This window comes from Podarcis vaucheri (genome assembly GCF_965113315.1).
Source record: "Podarcis vaucheri genome assembly, chromosome: 9".
NCBI classification, from domain to species: domain Eukaryota; kingdom Metazoa; phylum Chordata; class Lepidosauria; order Squamata; family Lacertidae; genus Podarcis; species Podarcis vaucheri.
In genome coordinates, this window is record NC_138767.1 from 38635382 (window position 1) to 38653119 (window position 17738).

The 17738-nt window shown below is 41.0% G+C and overlaps 1 protein-coding gene across 10 annotated transcripts in view; it reads right to left on the reverse strand.

Annotated features, from left to right (window-relative positions):
- The window catches only part of SLC10A7 (solute carrier family 10 member 7), a 121260-nt gene extending 106269 nt beyond the window's left edge, over positions 1–14991 (reverse strand). For all 10 annotated transcript variants that reach the window (XR_014223389.1, XM_082237733.1, XM_082237731.1 and 7 more), the window contains exons 1-4: positions 14581–14991; positions 9362–9444; positions 8286–8422; positions 3989–4064 (exon numbers count right to left, since the gene is read on the reverse strand). Coding sequence is in view for 9 of the 10 variants with exons in the window: in XM_082237733.1 (XP_082093859.1) it covers positions 3989–4064; positions 8286–8422; positions 9362–9444; positions 14581–14680 (396 nt within the window). In the remaining variant the exon portion in view is untranslated. The remainder of the gene's footprint in view (positions 1–3988; positions 4065–8285; positions 8423–9361; positions 9445–14580) is intronic.
- Positions 14992–17738: the final 2747 nt, after the last annotated feature.

Consider the following 17738-nt stretch of genomic DNA (forward strand, 5'->3'; position numbering starts at 1 on the left):
CCCATCAATAATAAGCTAAAACGGCACTGTCATCTAAACTGCCACACAGTACTCCATATGCTTACTAGCCAGAAATCGATATGGGTCAGGCAACAAGCAGTATCTTAATAACCTCTTCAAGCCCACTAACTGCACCACTGTTACAGTATTCTTAAAACACAGCAGAGGTTTCCCTCATGTCCAGCTAATCACTTCCAACCAGGTTGTCAAGACTCCAGCTATATAAAGAGGAGATAGGGTGAAAGAATCCATGGAGGTGTTAAATTGGAACTTTTAAAAAACAAACAAAAACAGACCAGGGTTGTTGTTTTTTAAAAAATGATGGTCATTTAAAAGGGGGAGATCAAGCCCAAGCTCCAAAATTGTGAAATGTTTCTTAGTGATGGGGTGGGGGTTCCCACCACAATAATATTAGTTATGGTATTGTATTGGCACCCCAGTACCTCTATATTTTGATTAAAACTTATTGAGTGACCCAAAAGTAAAGCTTAAGATTCGCATATGCTCATATATTCGTTTTAAAAGGGATGTTTTGTAAAACATTAGAGTCTACTCACTCACTCAACAATGCTAATTTATATATTTTTTAAATTACATTCAAAACTCTTCTACAAATTATTGGTAGATATGGGCAATGGATTTTATCAACCAGTAAAGAGAAGCTATGAAGATGAGTTCAGTACACTTTGAGCAGGGGCAAATTTTTGCTAAAAGCACCTGTGGTCCAAACGCCTTGCCCGTGGGTAGGCAAACTAAGGCCTGGGGGCTGGATCCGGCCCAAACGCCGTCTAAATCTGGCCTGTGGATGGTCTGGGAATCAGCATGTTTTTACATGAGTAGAATGTGTCCTTTTATTTAAAATGCATCCCTGGGTTATTTTGTAGGGCATAGGAATTTGTGCTTTTTTCTTTTCTTTTCCAAAATATAGTCTGGCCCCCCACAAGGTCTGAGGGACAGTGGACCGGTCCCCTGCTGAAAAAGTTTGCTGACCCCTGGTCTTGCCAATGGTTTTCCAACACTTTCAAAGTGCTCAAGTTAACTTCCTCAGATCTCAAGACTGAGAATGTGTCAAGAGAACAGTAGCTGCTAAGGCCATTAACAACCCACATCTCCACAGGAATCAGTTATTTCTAATTTTGACTGGTGTGCAAAGAGACTGGGACCTGAACTCCCTAATACCTCAAGTAGCACAGGTGTTCTCTGCCTAGAACAGCTGGCACCTGCTAATTAAAAGAAAAACTCAATACACCAGTTTTGCCTTATTTTTGAACAAATTTAAATAACATCTTTTGCAAGGCCACAACTATTGTTAATTCAGTATGGAAGATTCTTTTTCTCCCCTTTCCCAACTATAAACAGTTTGAAGATAGTGGGGTGATTAGAACATTGAGAATTTTTTTAAATAACGAAAGCAACAATGCACTAAAAACCGGGCTTGACTTTGGAAAACATTTGATGGGCATCTGCTTTCTCCACTGATAAGACCAGCACAAGGAGCATTCATGCATTTTTTCATTTCCTTTTCAGCTTTCCTTTATGCAACAATGCCCAATACACCCAATAGCTGCCTCACCTTCATCATCGGCACAATAAACATTTTATCTGTCCAATGGATGGTCTGGCTGCATTTTACAGTTTGCCTGTCTTCCCATTTATATACAGCCCTTCCAATTTTATCCAACAGAACAGAACGAAACAGCACTGTGAGTGCCTTCCATAGTATTAGTAAAATTCTTCACTTTCTTTAAAAGAAGATGGAAACCGTAATAACTTGCATGTGACATCACTGTAATTGATATGTCATAGATACTTAAGGCAATTTATACAGATCAAGCAACTGAGTTGCCATCAATGACCTTTGTGCCCATTCCCAACTAGACAAATTGTACCACTCTGGCTAAAGTCGAAAAATCAGTGGCTCTGCTGCAGTATCAAACTTCAATGGCACTACTGCAGAAATGGCTTGCTTGTTTTTTCCGGTTCTGACTCAAACTATTACAGATATCAAAAACCAGTATGATACAGTATCTAGAGTTATCTGCAAAATTGACAGTAGTTTTAAAAAATACTTGACCGTCACTTATAGTGTCGTGGGGTGTTTTTTTAGATGTACACGTAATATAGTTATATCCATTGATAAATATATAAAATGTGAATGCCATACATTCACTTAAGAGAGCTGGAACTGGCTATTTCCTCTAAATGGGTATTACACATGATGGCAAACTTGGGTAACATGTGAGGGCCTAATGCAAATGCAGGACTCCCAAGTGCATTACCTTATGATGCTAATGTAGGAGCATTCGCCAGATGGAATCCAGAATGGCGTGGTATAGTGTTTACTTTATCAAATTCCCATTCAGCTTCATGCTGACAGGATGACCTTGGTCCACTCCCTCACCCTATTCTACCTCACAGGTTCATTTAAGGATAAGGTGGAAAGGAAGAGAACTGTATACTTCCTTGAGTTCCTTGGAAGAAATGTTATATGGAGTCAGATCACTGGTCCATCTACATCAGTATTGCCTACACTGACTGGCAGTGGCTCTCTGGGGGTTTCAGGCAGGGAGCCTTTCTCAGCCCTACCTGGAGATGTAGAAGATTGAACTTGGAACCTTCTGCATGCAAATCAGATCACTGAGATATGTTCAACAGATAAAATGTTCAAAACATTTTATTTCATTACATTTTAAGCAAATAATCTTAATTGAAATAAAGTTACCTTAAAAGTATTGTCTTAAATAAAATAAAGCAGTCTAAGACTTAATGTATTCCTTTCTGCCTTGTGAAGCCTTTGATTTTATTCAGTAGATTACAAAGATTCTGATCTTTGTGAACTCTTTATTTTCCATCAAGAATGCACGAGGGGTGGGGGAATCAGAACGTCTCTTGTTCCACGGTTACATCTGAAAAAGGACTTCCGAGTCCTTTATGTCTGCCATGAACTTGATCTTTCAGCTGCAGTGAAAATTTTCTTAAAGCTATAATTTTAAAGTTAAATGATGAGAGGTTTCATTTGCTTTCCAAGCAGAGAGAAAAGCTTTTTCAAATAAGACTCCTACTGCCTTGACCTTGGTCTATGACTTAAAGAGTTCACCACATGCAATAATTTACCTTGTCCCATGGGACTCTCCAAGATTTCATTTCTGAAAAGGCTTTAGATTTGGAGGCATCACTAGATCTAAAAATATAATATTCTTTACACTAAGTAACACCTTTTGTGCGTTGAATGCAAATTAAAATGAAGGAATTTAGTACAGATTTAAATGCGTAACACCAAATCATGAGAGCCATAAATAGGATTCCTTTAAAGATTTTTAGTAAAGACAGAACATACCTTTAGCATAGAACCACCCAGAAATGATTGGAAAGTATTCCCCTCACCAAAAAGATGATGAGGGGTGAAAATTGGACATGGAGGAAGTCAACCCCTCACCTGGGAGCCATTCAGTGAGGAAAGGAGTTTTAAGGACATGTGGCACAGTCCAATCCCATTCCCCTACCACCACTTCAAACCTACAGATTCCCTTTAGATCCAAAAGGCTGTGTGCTGTGTCCATGCCTGTCCAGTGGTCTCTGCTGCCAGGCTCCCTACCTGACTTGAGGAGGGGAAGGTAAGTAGGATATTCCTTTAAGGATAGAGGGGCTTCTCTCCTCCACTCCCTTCATCCTTGTACTGCAGGGAATAATCACTCTATAATGAGACTTGATTTGGTCAGAATAGGCCTAACCATCCTCGCTCTGATGCAACTGCAAAAGAGCTACAGTCACAAAGAGATAGGCATTTTGAAGGTTTAAAGGACATGTATCCCCAAGGTTTCAAAATATTCACCAAAAGTTACACCTCTGCATTTGAAGGTATTGTTATTTGATGGGATCTCAAGTGGTATTTTCATGATCTGTCAGTCAACCTTAAGGAAAGAAAACTTTTGCACAAAAACATTTTTTTAAAAAAGCAATTAATAAAACAAAACTGTAATCAACTCACCTCATTTCCACCAACAGCTTTGGTTAAAATCACTGCTGAAGACACAGGAGGTGGCATGCAGCCTACTGTCTGCAAACTAAGGGGCAGAAAACATACACAGATACAAATGTAATATTCATTGAGATCAATCACAAAACAACCCATAAAGGGGAATGGGCAAAATTACACACGACATTCAGAAGTCACGAATACCAATATTCTTTGTTTTGTGACTAGAATACAAAAACAGGATAGCTTTCTTAACTGAGATAGTATGATAGCTCAGCTGGTAGAGCATGAGACTCTTGATTTCAGGGTTGTAGTTTTAAGCCCCACATTGGACAAAAGATTCCTGCACTGCAGGGGGTTGGACTAGATGACCGCCATGGTCCTGTCCAACTTCACAATTCTGTGATAAAATAGTTGAATCCACAAAGGCTACCCCATTCACAAGCGTGCAAGTATCTGTATGCTACATGCCCCATGAAAGTAAATGGAGTAGCTCAAACTGTAATGCACGAGTAGATCTGGACTGGGATAATGGGCAGCTCATACAAGCTGTTTCTGTATCTGCCTGAGAAGCTAAATATTCCCTTTAAGGAAGACCACATGATCTCCTGATAAATCCATTTGCAGTCTACTGCTCATTCCTTTTCAGATGTATACAGATACATGAGCAGCTTGCAGAAGTCATTCTACACAAAACGGGATAAGAAGCTTTGTTATAAAGCTTTGTTTTTCCTCTGTAATTCGGAATGTTATGATATTCAGTGCAGGGCTCTTGAGGCATAAGCTACAATTCCCTAAACACTTTAACTGTTCAAACTTTATTCATGTTAATGGAGTGTGTGGCAGTAGATTGCTCTGAGGCATGACCTACCAATCTATTAAATTCAAAAAATGTTCCAAGATCCCTCATCAGTTATGGAAAATAATCCATGGAGTGGCGGCTGTAGGATGCTTGTCCTTGTAAATTTTGGCTGGCCTCAGTTCATTCCTAGGTAAACAGACTGTCTCTGCTTTGTTTTGTTGCTTTTATTTATTCAGCGTCTAAAATATCTGGGCACTTGGCAATAATTTTTTTAACTAAAAAAAAATCTCTGCTTGCAATCTATTAGACATGACAGGAAAGGAGATAGAAAACTGTTATTAAAAACTGAAGCCAAGGAATATACTGTACACTGAAAATTGAAATCCAACTTCGCAGATGCTTTGAACTACACTAACATGCTAAAATCTCTTCCGGTCCTGAACTCAAAGTCTAAGATAACTTCTACCATAGGATGTACTCTTACATCCTGTGGCAGGAGTACCAGTCCCACCATTCACAGGAAAACAAGGAGGTGCTCACTGCACGCTGTGATTGTGCCATGCATGGTGAAATTCTAGCTTCCAGGTGTAGTCAATACATTTAATTGCCAAGCATTTATGTTTGTTCTTTTAAAAAGCATTTTTCTACCCCTTCCAGATTATAGAGAGAAATCGTAATGCAATGTCCTTCAACTTGGGCCCTTAGATGCTGTAGGACTACAACTCCCATCTTTCCAGGCCAGCTGATGGATGATGGGAATTGTAGTCCAATGACTTCTGGGGAACCAAGATTGAAGAATACTGTCTTAATGTGAATAATGTTTGGTAAATCTGTACAGATAGGAGTAACCTAGGAAGGTGGCAAGCCCTGAGAATGAAAGAGCTGAGTAGCTTTCAGGAACTTCTGCCTTTACATTATAAGTGGTTGTTTCTGCTGGGGATATGGTAATACATGCATTAATTTGAGAAGCTTCCTGAGAGGATGTGCATATAAAGCTTACTTTGAACCTACTAAGGTTCACTCCCAGAATCTGCTTTCAATATCAAGATTCAGCTCCAGAAACAAGAGGACCCCTGAACACATGCGGAGTACAATTTTCATTATTACATACCCCACCCCCATCCATCATATATCTGGAATTGGAGAAAGTATTCTCTGCTTCAGAGGATGTGGTTTGCAAGCAGGCTTAGCAACAGTGCTGAGAGAAATCTGAAGTGGTCTTAGGGGAGGACCCCTGGTTCGGTGGACGAACATATGTTTTGCCTCCAGGTGCCAGGTTCAATCCTGGAACAAGCAACAGGCCACCAAGTTAAGAGTAGACAATACTGGATGAAATTGACATTAGTCTGACCTAGTATAAGGCAGTTTCATGTGTTCTATCCTCTCTTTGCCCTCTACCCACAAAAAAGGAGACAGAAACATGATCTACCTCAAAGTCAGAAAGTGCTAAAGAATCATAAAGTTGAAAGGAATCTCAAAAGCTATCTGGTCCAGCTCCCTGCTGATGACCCCATGTAAATCTCAAGTACGATTGCTCTCACTATAACATTGCCGGAAGAGAAATAATAACCAGAACACAGTGAAAGGACAGAGGAATTGCATCACAAGATCTTCCCTTATGGAAAAGTGCTGTTCATTATGATCACATTCTTGGTATTAATGAACCCTAGTTAGGACAAGAGTCTCAAAGACGACCATGACAATATATTGTATGAGTTAACAAAACATATCCTATGCGGCAAAGATGAGACCAAGAAATAAAAAGGAGGCAGCAATATTATACCAGAAGTAAACAATAAAATGTTCTTATACAGTATTTAGCAGCCCAATAATATACAATGTAGACTGACAGCCTGTGAGTGAGATGTAAGTAATTGCCCTAAGGAGAGATATTTGCTGTAATATTTTCTACATACTGGAGTTAAAGTTGAGGGAGTGGCACACAGTTTTGCACTTCAAAAAACCTTCTAAATAGCATTACTGGGAGAAGATGTACAAACAATATTCCTCAAACCACATTTGTTTTGCAACTGTTTTGCCTTGAATTTCTAACAGCTTACCTGCAATTCAACACTTCACTCTCGAATAGTAAAATAAAAACTGTACTGTTCCTAAGTATTTGGGTCTTATCTTTGTGAATAGTTACACACCAGCGTTTACATTTGTACAGGTATCTCCCCACTTGTGCAGGGGTTATGTTCTGAGCCCCTGCACGCATAAGCTAAAATCGCCTAAGTGGGAACACCCTCTAAAAAGCCTCTAAACACCCATTTTCTCCCTGCTCTCCAGCTCCCTCTTTTCAGGTTCTCTCTCCACACAACTCTCTCTTCAACTAGAGTTGAAGCTCTAGGGCCAGCTGAAGGCTATGCAGAAAAGCAGCTGGGGTTGTGGGGCTGCACATGTCAGCTACTAGGCAGGGAGCCTGAGGAGCCTTAACAAAGCCCTGCTGTGCCTCCGGTCTCTTTGGGGCTTCCTCTGCCCTCAATGAAGCCCTCTTTGGGCTCAAAACATTTTTTAATCATTTTCCATTTCCACTGCTTGTACGCATGACTGGTGCAGTCATTGGTGTGTGGTTTTTATGGTGTATTTTGAGTATGTTTCAGTTTGTATTCTGATTTTCCTTTTATTATCTGCCATGAGCAATACGCAGATGGAACGGTAGCATACTGGCGCACTAAATAAATAAATAAAGCAGCTATGTTCCTTAGAGGCAAAAAAAGAGTACTTCTAGAAAAGGATACAACTTGAACTGCTTTCATTACAGAATTTAGCTGAATATGCTGCAATATGGAGCTTGATATTTTTTCTTCACATTCATACACTGCAATTTTCTATAGCTCTTGATTTCTGAAAGCATTTACAGATAAAATGGGGGAGGGGCATACTGCATTGCCAAACAATTACCATCATGGCAAAGGACTTTTCTTAGTAAGAATTTGAGAGAGTGAAAAAATAATTCAAGATGCTGGGAAGCTAATAGCTAAAGAGAGAGACCACCATGTAATCTTGCCAGCTCCACTCGTTTTTGGCCCTGGCAGTGCCTGCCATCAACTGTGACCCCTGATTGACTTTTCCCACAGGTCAACAGACCTTCATAGAAAAAAGGTTCCTCACCCCTGCTGTGGAGAGTGAAGCTGCATATTCTGTTTCATACATACTCAAACAGTTAAGCTTCTATTCTACCACCAATTTCCCCCCATTTTTACTCCTAGTCCTTGAAACCTAAACTAGCAAATTCAATACAGAAGGCTTGTCAAGAAGAGGCATGATCTGCTGAGTAAGTCCCTACATATAAAATTAGCTGCCAAGGCTTTAGATACATGAGACCAAGATTTTGAAAGAGTAATGTTTTGCATACATATTTTTTTTCCAACAGCAAGTGTCAAAGCATGAACGTACGCAGAAAAATCACGTACACAGGAGGGAAAAATCAGCCCTAATGATACCGAAAGCACATTTCTGGAAAAGCAGCCATAAATATTTCACCCTTTAGATGTTAAAACATACCCTTTTAAAAGCCATTCATTTATAGGTGTGATAGATAACAGCTGAAGAAATAGCCATATTGCTGTTGGGAAGAATACAAGTGTGAAGATCTGGACAAAAAGATGCAATTTCACATGCATCAAAGCACTTGTCAGCTCCTACAAAGCAACAAGAGAAGAAGAGGTTGCAGTTTTAACAGCTGAAGTCAGTTCTATTTTGTATTGCTTAAGTTGGTATCATTATTATATATGTCAGATACATATTGCTTCAAAAAGCCTATTCTCCAATTCTGTAAAAAAGGGTCTTTGCTTCACTGTCCTGATGCATGCAAATTTTAAATCACCCACTGTCAAAACTAAGCAGAAGCTAGATTAATAGTAAAATACACATTCAAATTAAAAATTATAACAACTGGACAGGTGACACCTGTACCTACAATGTTAAAAAATAATAGACTTTAGAGCAGTCTTCTAAAACTTTGGGTCCCCAGGTGTTTTGAGTCCAACTCCCATTATCCCTAGCCAGCATGGCCAACAGTCAGGTATGATGAGAATTACGTAGCAGCAAGACTTCACCAAAGGTTAGCCTTGCCTCCACCCAGAAAAAGATTAGCTAGCATATATGTGCGTGTATATAAATGGCTAGTCCTAGTTGATGCTGGTTCAATGCCAATTTATTAGCCACATGCCCATACTAGCAGAATCAGCTCTGAAAAACCTGTGTTACCAAAATTAGAGTCACCTGATCACAATTTTCTGGGACCCAAGTTCCATTTGAATCAATAAAATGACTCCAAGTAAATACTTTGCAAATGACCCACTGTAGGACTGCAGATATAGACTCAACACAATCCATACAGATAATTTCCATGTTAAACTAATAGCAAAATATCAAGTTTAATACAGAAGCAATAAGGGACCTTGTGACAGTCATTTATGGGTACGGATGTAATCCATTACATCTTTTTCTCCCACTCTTGATGCATATAGTCTCCTAAAACTACAAGCACATATTGACTGCTGTTGGTACTACGCCATTAGCAGCCTGATGCTCCCATCAACAAAAAAGTGAGAAAGATTAACATTCATTTGCAGTACCTCAGTTTTCAACGAGAGCCCACTGTTAAAGAATATAGCTGAAACAGCTATGTATGTGATGGTGATTTCTGGTTTCAGTGGTCCTGAAAATACAAATACAAAAAATAAACAAAAATAAACCAAGACAGCCAAGATTGATTTCCACATAAGACTTACAGGCCCCTCCACACACACACACATGATTATGTGGTTCCCACTGAAGACTATATGGGTTAAAACCAAGCTTACTGGCTTCTTCTCTTCCCATAGTTAAGAGCAGAAGTGCAGAAGCAGCACAGCTCTACCAGTGTGCAGTCAATGCATTCAAGATCAATATGAAGGGTTATGATTCATATACAAAGGAGTGACAGAGACAAGGAAGTAATAAGATTTGGATATTGCAGAAACAAAAATCAACAGACTTGTGATCTAAAGAATAAAAGCAAAGGCCTTATTTAACATTAACCGCCCCCCCCCCCGTAAAACCAGCTATGAAGAATGGCCTAGCTTTTATAATTACTTCTTGTACATTACTGTAAGTTAGATTCTGTGCTGTCCTAATGTGTATTTTCAATAGGGGAAAATAGGGGTTCATATCTGGACAAGCAGTTGAAATCCAGCTCCTATTGATTTTAATCTTTGCAGTGTAATCCAGCAAGTCCAAATACAAAGTCAACAATTCAATATCAAATTCACACATAATTAATGGGGGATGGGAATCACTACAAAGATGATGGTAGTGGAATACTTGAGCTATATAGTGCCCTATAGTTCACAAGAGATGTACACAACATGGAATAGAAAGTGGGTGGGACGAGAAAGTAGTAAGGGGCTTCTCCATACTGACTAATTTCCGAGCAGTTTTAACACACAAGAGCTTGCAAACAGTGGGCTTATCCATTATTGCCCATTAATGATGTCACAAGCACTGTCCAATAGGCCCTCACACTATATGTGCAACAGCATTACGGGCAGTACTTTTAATTGCACAGTTTGGCTAACTGGCGAAAGAACTGCATTCTCTCAGCAACAAAAAATTGTTCTTTAGTTTTGAAGAAATGAGATAACCTAGACCTCTTTGTGGTTCCTTGAGAGATGTCTGGCTCACATAATAAATAAGCAGCATGTTTCAGTGCCAGGCAAAGACCTTTTTATTCTCACAGGTCTTTTAAATCTGATGCTTTTACCCTTGTTTCACACCTGGAATGTTTTTGTTGTGGCTTTGATTTTAGTTCAGTTTTATATTAATTGTTTTAATGCTACTTTTTAGAATTGTATTTTGTATTTCATGGTTTTTATTATATGCTATATGTCACCCAGAGAACTTTTAGATATTTGGCAACCAAAAATACAGTAAATATTGTGCATTTGTTATACTGTTAGCAGGAAAAACAGAAAAGCTATCGATGTTCACTTCTGGCTGATACACTGAATAAATTCAAATAATGTTCCCTCCCTACACGTCCTTAAGGTATGTGGATAGTGTTCCCTTAGGAGTGTCATTAGTCAGTTTTAGGAAGTTTTCCATTGTTGTTTCTAGCAGCACTGGCAGAACTGAAAAAGGAAGGACTGCAGGGAAAGTAAAAATTTAGAGGTACTATCACTGTTTTGACACCATGGTAATTGCTCCAGCTGTACTGCTCCTGCTGGTTCATATGAACTAGAAGTAACTGGCGTGGGATGATCATTATGGAATCACTCGTGCACTTACTGGTAAATGGCTACTGTTCTAAGTCAGTGTTAATCACTCACAAAATGCTATGCCTCAAAGCATCCTTAGCAGGCTGTAATGCTGGTACAATCAGTTGTAAAAACCAATGAAAAAGTGCTTCAACTACATAATTGTTTTATGAACTATTTTTATGTAAGCTGCTTAGAGACTGTTTATTTATGAAGTGGTATATAAATCTTGCTAAATGAAATAAATTTAAAAGTCCCAATTAATTGGCTAGCACTTTAAAAAGCTTATCATTAATACAATTATACAAATTGTAGGTAGCAAACGCTATCTTAGAAGAGGCTTTCTTCTTTCTCAGATACATCACACATGCACATCAACTCGAGAAAAGAAATATGTACCTTGGTTTATAACTACTGTTTTTATGTATATGCCAATTGTTTCACATTTAATCAAACAATCAACACAATCAATTTCTCTAGCTGGGCAACAGAATGAATCCTTAGTTGACACTATTTTTGTAGACTTTTTTAAAATGTAAAGTTTGTATTCTATGTTGAGATTCCTGCTTTGCAAGGGGCTGGGCTAGATAACCCTTGGGGGATCCCATCCAACTCTACAGTTCTGTGATTCTGTTATTTATCCTGAACACCAGGCAAAAGATCCTCACATTTCACTGAACTGACATACAGGCAAATGTGGAGGTATCAACACTTTATGTCTTCCATAAAATGCATCAGAACCTCCTGGGAACCAGTGTTTTCTCAATGGAGCAAAGCAATTCTTCATTACCAAAACAATGAAACACATCATGCTACCTACAACAGAACAGATTACTAGCCATTATTAAGCCAGATTTCTGACCCAGGGTTAATTACAACATTTCTAAATTCAGGTGCAAAATATATGAAGTCATGGAACTGAAGATTAAGAACCCAAGAACTTCATGTCCAGGTTCCAGCTTTTCACTGGGCAGTATAAGCCAACCTGGCAGAAAACTAGATTGGAAAGTGTGCTCTTAACCTGCAGTCAGATATAGGGAAAGAAGTGGTCTCCTGGACATAAAAGTTCCTTGATAAATGAAGAGTGATTAAATGCAATACTCAATACATTTGTAAACAATTGCTGGCCAAAAACCTCGAAAGAATAACTGCCTAAGACTAGTTAGCCCGGCTACTGAAAGGCTGTCAAGCTTACAGATGGCAGAAGACCAGTGATATATGACCGATGCAACTGCAGGAGCCAAGTCTGGATCACCACAGATAAAATAAAAAGTCACTGAACTGAGTGGGAATTACATCAGTAAATGTGCTCAGATGCACTGAAGAGGAAAAGGTATGTGACAAAATGCCCCACTGTCCAGTTTAAAATTACCACTTTAGCAGATAATCCTCTTTAAACACTGGAGCACTCCCACAGCAAAATCATAGCATTATTTAAAATATATTTTTGTTAAGCTCAACACAAAAGTTAGCAGCCCTTCCTACAAAGCCATGTGCTATGAGACAATAAATATTTTCTGGGATATCTAAAAATTGGCCACAATTTTATTTTTATTTAGAAGATAAATAAAACAAAAAAAGCTAAAGTAAGTGGTTGAATCTGCAGGCCAAGCAAGTTATACATTTTATATAAGTTTAGCTAAAAGAGCCATTTGCCTTGCATCAATTTCAAAGCTTTTTTGTTCCCTGCCATTTTCAAAACATGACAGCAATGTCCTATGCATGCTTACCTGGAAGCAGGATAGGTGACCAGATGAAAAAGATAAAACAGGTATCCTACAATTTTAACAAAAATCTGTGAAGATATTTCAGCAAGTGTAGCTTTGTCAGAGCTCCATCTACTTCTTACATCTTGCCACTCCATTAGGGACAAAATGAGGACTTACTTTCATATATACATGCATAAGATAATAGGGAGGGGGAATTCTATGGAAATTAAGCTAATGTGCATAAGAAAAATGTCAGTTTGCATCCCGAGGGAGTTGATCTAATTTAGCAAGTTTATTTTACTTGCATTTAGTAAAGAAAACTTTGAAACTGCCTAGTTTGCCTTAACTGTATTTGCAATTGGGCACCCCTTCATTTTTTCTAATGAACTCCTGAAACAGAACATTTTACGCTGATAAAAATTAAGCATTTGGAAATTTTCCATCCCACATTACTGGCACACACTAATTGAGAGGATATGGCATTAAGTACTCACCAGTACATTTTAAAATAAAAAGGAAAATGTTCCTACTCATATTTTCGACTCAGTGCTCAATATTTCATTTTGACACTTGAACAAGAACAGCTTGTACATTTATGGTATGTCAAAGGCTATTTAGCAAATCCACAAACTGAGTCTTAATATTCAAGCTTCTTTCTTTGTGCAACAGACACAGACAGTATTACTGAGTCACAGGCAGTCTATGTGCTTTATTCACAACAGTTTTTGGTGGTGTGTGCAGGACTTATCTGCTTTTAAAAGGGCCCAATGGTAATGAAGTTTGCCCATAATTTGAAGAAAACAAAACTAACACAACTGCTTTATAAGCTCGTTCTTGCACTAGGGGAATGGCTATACATAATTCATGCATTCCAAGTAATTCTCTCCGGAAGAGGAGGAGTAATTATCCCAGATTCAACAGAAGTAATTTTCCCAGGTGAAATGGATATAGTACGTGGAAGTAAGGAAGATGCTCCCTGTTAACAAGTGTATTTGTTTAAGTTCATTGTTAACTCAGTCCTCACGGTTGTGAAAAACTACCTCCTCCGGATTATGTTTTACCAACTATTACTGTGAAAATTATTGACGCACACACACATTTCTGAAGGTGGGAGCATACAAGGATTACATCAAACCCAATCATTTCCTAATCTGAGAATGACTTCCCCCCTCTCCATGTTCATTTACATAGCCTAATAGCAGAACAAGAGTTTCCAGCTAGTCAATGTACTTTTAAGTTTCTACACTGGCTGGGAAACAATAAAGGCGATTTGGGGAGTGAGGGAGTTAAATACCGTATCTGTCCCTTTTTTTGGCAACTGCTTGGTGTTTGCAGTTATCAAATTTATCACCATTTTTTTAAAGGAGTCCACATATGTCCTTCAATGTTATCTTGTTGCTGGGACTTAAGTTTGCTCAACCCGCCCCAGAGCTCAGCCCCTCCTGCTTGCTGGGTGTCACCACGCGGAAGTTGGGTCGTCTCGCTCGCTCCGAGTGTGCAACGTGTCAACGCAGCTCCTCTGCCGAAAGGTTTTGGAGCGCTAGGGAAGCTATACTGAACCTCAGAATGGCTGCAGCGGCCAAAAGAAAGAAGGGATCGGATAGCAAACCCCAAGCAGCGTGCAGATATTCGGGCCGTGGGCTTCCTCCAGTTCTGCTACGGTGCGGGGAGCGCAACATTTTGCAATGGACTCCATATACCCACAACACCCGACTTTTTAATATATATTTTAAAATCCCAATTTCCTCTTGGTTTGCAAACAAGCGAGTTGGGGATTGGGGGGGGGGGCGGAATCCAGGCAGGGCTGACACGCATTTCATGAGGCAACGGTATGCCCACGGCCAGACTTACCCCCTTTCACCCCAAAGGCCGGCTCCAGCTTGGCCACCGTGATGACCAGGACTATTCCGAGAATGAACCAGTCTTTCCTCAGCCTGTCCAAAAAGCCCATGGTGGCGGCGGCGTGGCCGCGATACTCCCGCGGCTGCAGGCAGCTAGGAAAGGGAGGGGAGGAGGAAGGCGGGGAGTTGGTCAAGACTTCCCTTTGGCCCCTCCTGCCGAAGGGCTGTGCAGCGTGGAAGCAGCAGCAGCGGGGCTACTTAGAAGCTGCTCCCGCCGCCGCCGCCGGTAGTAGGAACAGTATCCAGTGACAGGAAAAGTCTCCCTGAAAGCCGCCATCACTACCACGCGCCTACTAATAGACTCGCACGTTATCTCTGGAAGCCGGCAAGCGACGAGGTGCGGCGGCGGCTGAGGCTGGACGAACGCGAAGCTCTTCAGCAGTAGTAGCAGCCGCCGCCACCGCGTCGCCGGCATATTGCGCGAAAGAGCCCGTCAGTCACACGGGAGAAAAAGGCCCGCGTCCTCTTTCCCTCACAGCGGGGAAGGCGCGCGCGCGAGAAACTCCCGGCAGCCCCTTCGCCCGCCAGCGGCGCGCGGGACAGCGAGGCCCCGCGTCTGCTCGTGGGGGAGGGGAAAAGGCAACGGTAACCTCGCGAGCGGCGGTTGGTGCGGGGCTGCGCGCTTCTTCGAGACTTTACGCCCGTTCGCCGACGCGACGCGCTTGACGTGCGGAGGGCGGGGCGGAGCTTTCAGTTTCCTGGAGTGGGACGCGTTTCCCGGGAGTTGGGCTCGTGGCGAAGAGAGAGGCAGGATTGGATGGCCGGGTTGTGCGGGGCGGGGCCTGCTTCTCGGGCACCTGAAGGTGCAAAGCGCGCTGCTATCCATATTTTAAAGCCAGGTGGCCGCCGCTTCGGCTATGAAAGTTCTAAGGACGTGGGGAAGTGTTGGCTGATCTGGACGGGCTGCTAGCGTTGGTGCAAACGGAATCCCCAGTCTGGAGCCCTTGCGGAGTAGAAGCGCGTCTGCTCTCCACCACAAGAATGCATTTGGAAGCTTTACAGAGGAACGGTCTTGAAATGGTTGCAGATAAACGTTGCAAAATAACACATTGCTGTTAAACAGCAAGCAATGCGGCCCCCTCAAATGGGGGTGCGGGACGTGTGTGTTGAGATTCCTACACTGCAAGGGGTTGGACTAGGTGAACCCCTTCCGACTCAACAATGTGGATCCTGCCATCTGAGGCAGTCGCCTGACCTGCAGCCAACTGAGTGGGACTTCAGAATTAAGAGTTTTAGGATTAATAGAGAAGGTGATCTACTGTAATGGGGAAACAGAAGTGTGACAAAGGAGCAGTGCTCAAATCTTAATCGTGGGTGTAAGCATATATATAAAAAAGGAAGATACCTTTGTTTATAGAAGAGCACGTTTTCTACTGGTTGTGAATCCATCTCTTGTTGGAAAAAGGATAATTTAGGCATTATAGGGCCAAAGCTGATGTGCTTTCAAGCGTATTTGCATTAAGAGAGAAAAGTACTTCTAGGGGACAATTCTAGATCCAGGTGATCTCAGTGGCTAGGAGTACATTTTATCAGGTACAGCTAGTAAGAGAGCTGAAGACATTCCTAAATTGAGATAGCTTGACCACAGTTGTCCATGCATTGATGACCTCACAACTGAATGGCCGTGATTCACTCTGTGTGGGGCTACCCTTGAGCTTGCACAGAATGCAATGGCTAGGTTGCTTGTGAGGCAAACTACCACCTGCACATAATACCTAGTCTGTGGAATTTGCACTGGCTGTCAATCTGCTACTGGGCTAAATTCAAGGTTTTGATACTAATATATAAGGCCCAATGCAGCCCAGGTCCTATTTCCTTGTGGGATTGCCTTTTCTCTTATATTCCCAGTAGATCAATGCCTTCTGCAAACAGTTTCTCCTTAAGAGTCCTCAAAGTATCAGAAGCTCTTGCCATAACATAGAGTAAGACATTTAGTGTGGCTGCTTCTGTTTTGTGGAATAGCATCCCTGTTGAGATGCAATAGGTGCCCGCTAACTTTCTGGAAACAAGTGAAGGCATTTTTGCTCCAACAGATTTTTCTAGCTGGATCAAAACACCACTTGCCTTAGGTTTAAAAACAATACAGAATGAATGTCTTTCTATAGTTTTGTTATGCACTGTATTTAAAGCTTTTATAGTATGTTTGTATGTTTTATAGTATGTTTGTAAATTGTAAAAAGTGATTCATAAATTAAATGAACAAATAAGAATAATCTCTCTCTCTCTCTCTCTCTCTATATATATATATAGTGTTACCTAGCAGAATTTCTCTCTGTATCCTCTGTGCAGTTTTGTTTTGAAGTGTGTGTATATTCTGAGCCAGAGGCTGATTTGCAAAAGTTTTTCTGTATTTGCATTCAGACGGAGACGGGGGGGGGGGACACAAAAGTTGCTGACATAGAGCAGCTGTTCTTTGGCATTTATGCTTTAGCGTATGTATATATGTTGAAGGTGTGGCACAGCCTCTGTGTGATGGTTCACCTGTAACTATCAGGGATGGGCCGTGACTCAATGGTAAAGCATATGGCATTGCATGCAAAATGTCCTCGCTTCAATCCTCAGCATCTCCAGTATGGCCGAGAGAGACTTCCTGTCTGAAACCTTGAAGAGCTGCTTCCAGCCAATATAGACAGTACTGGCTATGCCGACAGTTGGTCTGACTCAGTATAAAGTAGCTTCCTACCTTGCTAATTCTTGCTGCTCCCATTGAGTGGAAAGCACCACTAGTTCTTAGAGCCTGTCCTTTCAGGAGCACACATAATGCATATACCAAGCAGTATATAAGCAACAAGGAGCCATTCATTAAGAAGGAAAACATTAGCAATTATACTGGAGCATAGGAGCCAGCTCCTAGGGGCAGAGGTCCCTTCAGCTACCACAATAAAATATTTGAGGGGGCTGGACCCTCCAAAAGTTGATGGGCATTGCCATTCAGTTGCTGTGTGCGCGCCACGTCATGGGATCGATTGTGTGGGGTGTGGCTTACCTAACCTCCTACCCAATATTTTGTTCAGGTTGGCACCCCTGTATTGGAGAGTGAGAGACAGGAAATACAGTGGTACTTCCGGTTACATATGCTTCAGGTTACACACTCCGCTAACCCAGAAA